Here is a 4,470-nt window from a genome sequence, read left to right as displayed (position 1 = left end):
TGACTTTTCAAATTCAATTCAAATTCAAATTCAATATTCAGTATTCAATATTGAAATTCAATATACAATATTGAAGTTGAATATTGAATTCAATATTTAATATTAAATTTAATATGAAATTCAATATCAATATTGACTTAGACATAAACTGTCCCAATATTTTGTAATTTAAAAATTTCCCACTTTTGATCGATCAATTGGTCATATATTATGGAATAAAATAAGAAATAAAAATATAACGTGAACTTTGACGTGTCAGTTTTCTTAGTGTAAATTCGCGGGATTAAAAAACGGAATTAATGATTCTTTATCATTAATGTAAAATCAGAAAATGCAAATAAAATTTATAAATAAATAAATAAATAAATAAATAAATAAATAAATAAGTAAACATATATATATATTCAGGATGTCACGTACAAGTACGAATATATCATAAAATTGCTTTCTTCTATTCATTTCATTTATTATAAAAATTTAATTCGAATTTTATTTCGACATATTGCAAGCAATAAATTTAAATGAATCAATCATTGCTATTGTAAAAAGTTGAAAATAACATTGTCGTTAGAATACAATCATCGATTAAAATGCATAAAAAATTTATACAAAAAAATAAAAAATAATAAAAAGTTAAAAAAATAAAAATTACTTGGAAGAAAACTTTTTAGGATTTAAGCAAAAAATCAGAAAAAAACTAAATATAAAGAAAAAGAATATTTATTTACACAAATGTATAAGCAAGAATATTACAAATTCGCATAAAATATATGCAAACAAGAAGATTAGATTATTTGCCGAAATTTACAAATTTGTTTATTTGGAACATGAAAAAATTTGAAATATTGGAATTCGAATTAATGAACTCTGGAATATTAGAATTCGTATTACTGGAACTTGAAACATTAAAATCAATTATTGGGAGTTGAAATGTTAAAATTCGAATTATTGGGAACCTGAAATACTGGATTAAAATTGCTGGGATTGCAATTCGAATTATTGAAATTTGAATTGTGAGAACTTAAAATATTAAGTAAACATTCAATATCGATTCCGATATTCAAATATCATCAATTATGGCTTATCACTCTTTCACTACACGTTGTTATTTTTTTCATTCTTTTAAATCTATAACAATACTGTTTCTCATAATCTCTATCAACCTTTCTCGTCTCTTTTTCTACACCATCTTTTTTGTTTCTTTTTCTTCCAATACTCATTAATACATATATATTTCGATATCCTTTTTACATCTGATAGTAATATATGTCTAACATCCCACCATTCTCTACCTTAACACTAGATACTCTTTCGTCCCTTACTCTAACTTGTCAGGTTCAAGGTCAAGTTGCTAAAAAAGATGATTGAAGATTGGTTTAAAAATAAATTGGAGGCTTATTATCATGCTTTGTGAATCCTTCTTTTTCCTCAGAATACTTTCCCTTCTCTTACGTCATTTTCACGTCTTTTCACGTCATCTCCCACTTTCCCTATCTAATACTATTAGATTCTACGTGCTAGATATTTTCGATAACGAATACTGACTACGTATCTTTTGACGTGGTTGAATTCATTTCTACGGATTTATCACTTTTTTTTTCATTTAAGAACGATTCTGTTAAATACATGAATGATTCATTATTTTCATCAATACACTTTCTTTTATATTTCAGGAGGATGCAACATATTACTAGTCGACCCGTTACTGTATCATTATTAACTGCTTCATTCTTTGCTGGTTACTGTACTGACAAGTATATACTAAAACGTGCTAATGCTGCCACCGCTCAGGTACATTTATATCTTGAATCTTTAATCTTACTTTTAGTATAATTATTTATAAAAATTTCATTCGGATTTTAGATTTCTAATTTCTTTTATGTTTTATTCATAGAATTTGATTCTTATAAGATACTGTAGGCGTTCGAAATTACCGTTGTGTAAGAAGATAACAATATGCATTAATAAATTAAGTAAAAGATTATTTTTTATTTTCGGAATACTAAATCAATCAGTGTTACCTTAAAATGTTAAGTAAAACTAACTTTATTATTGATTTCTTCCATAGTATTGGAATACTTTCTTTTTCAGTTACCGGTAACTACAGTGCAACCACCTCATATTTTGACTGGACCCTCTTCAATCTTAGATATTGATCATGTGAAAGAGCAACCATCTCGTGCATCTCAAATAATGCGTTATGGTTATCCCGGATTTGATAACTTACGCACTTTCGAAGATTATGTTTTATCATATGATCGTCGAAATAGGTTATTACATTTCAAATATCAAGCAGCATTATAAGCCATTTCAAGCCATTTTAGCCATTTTAACACTTTTGGACAGTGATTCAAGTATTACTCGTATTGAACAATACGGAAAATAGTTCTGAAATCTATATTATGGCTGTTTGATGAAAAGTGTTAAATATTATGATTTTAAGTCTCATTTCAAATTCTAGTGCATTGTTTTTTACTTTATTGTCTAGATTTTAAAATTTTCGTATAAATAATATTCCCATCTGTACAACTGAATGATAAATGAAAATTATTTAGCTGAAATTCGTTTTAGTTTTCTTTTTTTTTATTTTATAGGATAGCTCACTGGGTTGTTGAACATCTAAGTGCAGAAAAACTAGTCTACAATTCATCTGTTAATCGTTCGAAGTGCCAGTTTCATGAGGATCCATCAATTCATCCTTACTTCAAATCAACAAACGATGATTACAAGGCATATTTTTGCATTCCAGGCTAGCTTCTTTATCGATTCTTTATTATTTTATGAGAGTCTTGAAGATGAATACGTTTGTGCGTCCAATTAATATGAATTTACCGTCTTTATATTTTCGTTGAAGCAAGATGTTTCCTTACATGCCACAGATTTCATATGCTCTGATAATTACAGAATAGCGGATATGATCGTGGTCACTTAGCCGCAGCTGGTAATCATCGACAATCGCAAAATGCCATAGACCAAACTTTCTTGTGAGTAATATGGCACCTCAAGTTGGTAAAGGATTTAATAGGGGCAAATGGAATGAATTGGAGAAACATATCAGGTATTGTGATTTAGCCAATTATTTCTTATATATCTAATATTTTCGTTCATCTCAATGAGTTGAAGAAAATCCAGTCTATTTTATACTCATTTCGCATATCAAACTGTCTTAAGGTTCAGTAAACTATGTTAATTATTAATTGATCGATGCTAATATCATTTTGCTTCTTGTTACTGTTCCATATTTCATTATTGTGATGTATGTTTCAGCTTATTCGGAAACTTCAGCTTTTTAAAGGTCCAAATTTTAGGAAGCTTGCAAGAAAACACAAAAATGTATATGTCTGTACAGGGCCATTATTTTTGCCGAAATTGGAAAAGGATGGCTCACTGTTCATCAAGTATAAAGTTGTTGGTCGAAATAATATTGCCGTGCCGACACACTTTTTCAAGGTAATATGGTTTCAAGTTCTTTATTTTGTTATAAGTCATTATCTAAGACGTGTCTTGATTGAGTTGATATGCTTTAGGTTGTACTCGTGGAACTTATGGATGGCAAATTCGAACTAGAAGCATATATTTTGCCAAATACAGTAAGTTATTTGTAATAGGTTATCTAACTGATGGATAGCCATATCGACAAATGTTTTTAACGTTTATTTTGTGTGTCAACTATTTAATAAAATTTAATGATTTCAGGTGATACCTGATGATACACCTCTGAATTCTTTTATGGTACCATTGGACAGCATTGAGCGTTCCGCTGGATTTCTAATTTTTGATAAATTGCCAAAAGGTGCTTTGAAAAAGATTAACGGAAAATCGAATAATATGTTATGGTGAAAACTGTTGTTACGTTATAATTGTACGACCTTGCTTTTAATTTCGCACGAACTTGCTGACATCCCGAAATGGTGAAATTAAACTTTAGCTAAGTGTTGGATTATTTATTGTTGTATATCAGGGCAAGATAACAGTTGTTGTATATAGTTTACGTCATGATAAAGAATGATGTGACTTTCGGATTTGCAAGCATGAAGGACAAAAATAATTTTTGCTCTCAAGTGGTTCCTACTTGCAGATCTGACTTCTTAATTTATAGATTTTCAAAAGTCAGCTAGTAAAGAATATTTCTAGCTGCTTTCCATAATTTCTAATTTATTAAAAGAATATTTCCAGCTGCTTTCCATTAATTTCCAATTCATTAAAGTTTCTAGAGTTTTTTGAGATTTGTTTTTTACAATTTTTGAAAACTTTTTAAACTTTAATAACTGAAACTGTGTTCCGGTGAACGTTAGCAAAAGCCGTTGGTTCCTAAGTGGAGTCTCGTAGAATACATAATTAGATTCGTAAATATATGAAGTAAAATTAGTTTATATGTTGAAAAAGTAATGACAGATTTGTTCATTAATATATATATTATATATATATATATATATTGTATATATATATATATATATATATATATATATA

The 4,470-nt window shown here is 28.3% G+C and overlaps 2 protein-coding genes across 2 annotated transcripts; both read left to right on the top strand.

Moving 5' to 3' along the window:
• Window positions 1-1,677: 1,677 nt before the first annotated feature.
• Window positions 1,678-2,754, top strand: LOAG_18939 (hypothetical protein; the record flags this gene model as incomplete). Its single annotated transcript, XM_020451601.1, has 3 exons — window positions 1,678-1,791; window positions 2,092-2,270; window positions 2,595-2,754. 3 exons carry the CDS (start codon window positions 1,678-1,680, stop codon window positions 2,752-2,754), a joined length of 453 nt encoding a protein of 150 aa, XP_020304603.1.
• Window positions 2,755-2,993: 239 nt separating this feature from the next.
• On the top strand, window positions 2,994-3,840 carry LOAG_18938 (DNA/RNA non-specific endonuclease; the record flags this gene model as incomplete). The annotated part of the gene is made up of 4 exons (XM_020451600.1): window positions 2,994-3,058; window positions 3,309-3,450; window positions 3,528-3,590; window positions 3,697-3,840. 4 exons carry the CDS (start codon window positions 2,994-2,996, stop codon window positions 3,838-3,840), a joined length of 414 nt encoding a protein of 137 aa, XP_020304602.1.
• Between the last annotated feature and the right edge of the window lie 630 nt (window positions 3,841-4,470).

Source organism: Loa loa (genome assembly GCF_000183805.2).
Source record: "Loa loa unplaced genomic scaffold supercont3.708, whole genome shotgun sequence".
Classification (NCBI taxonomy): Eukaryota; Metazoa; Nematoda; class Chromadorea; order Rhabditida; family Onchocercidae; genus Loa; species Loa loa.
This window is presented reverse-complemented; position numbering and strand designations above follow the sequence as displayed.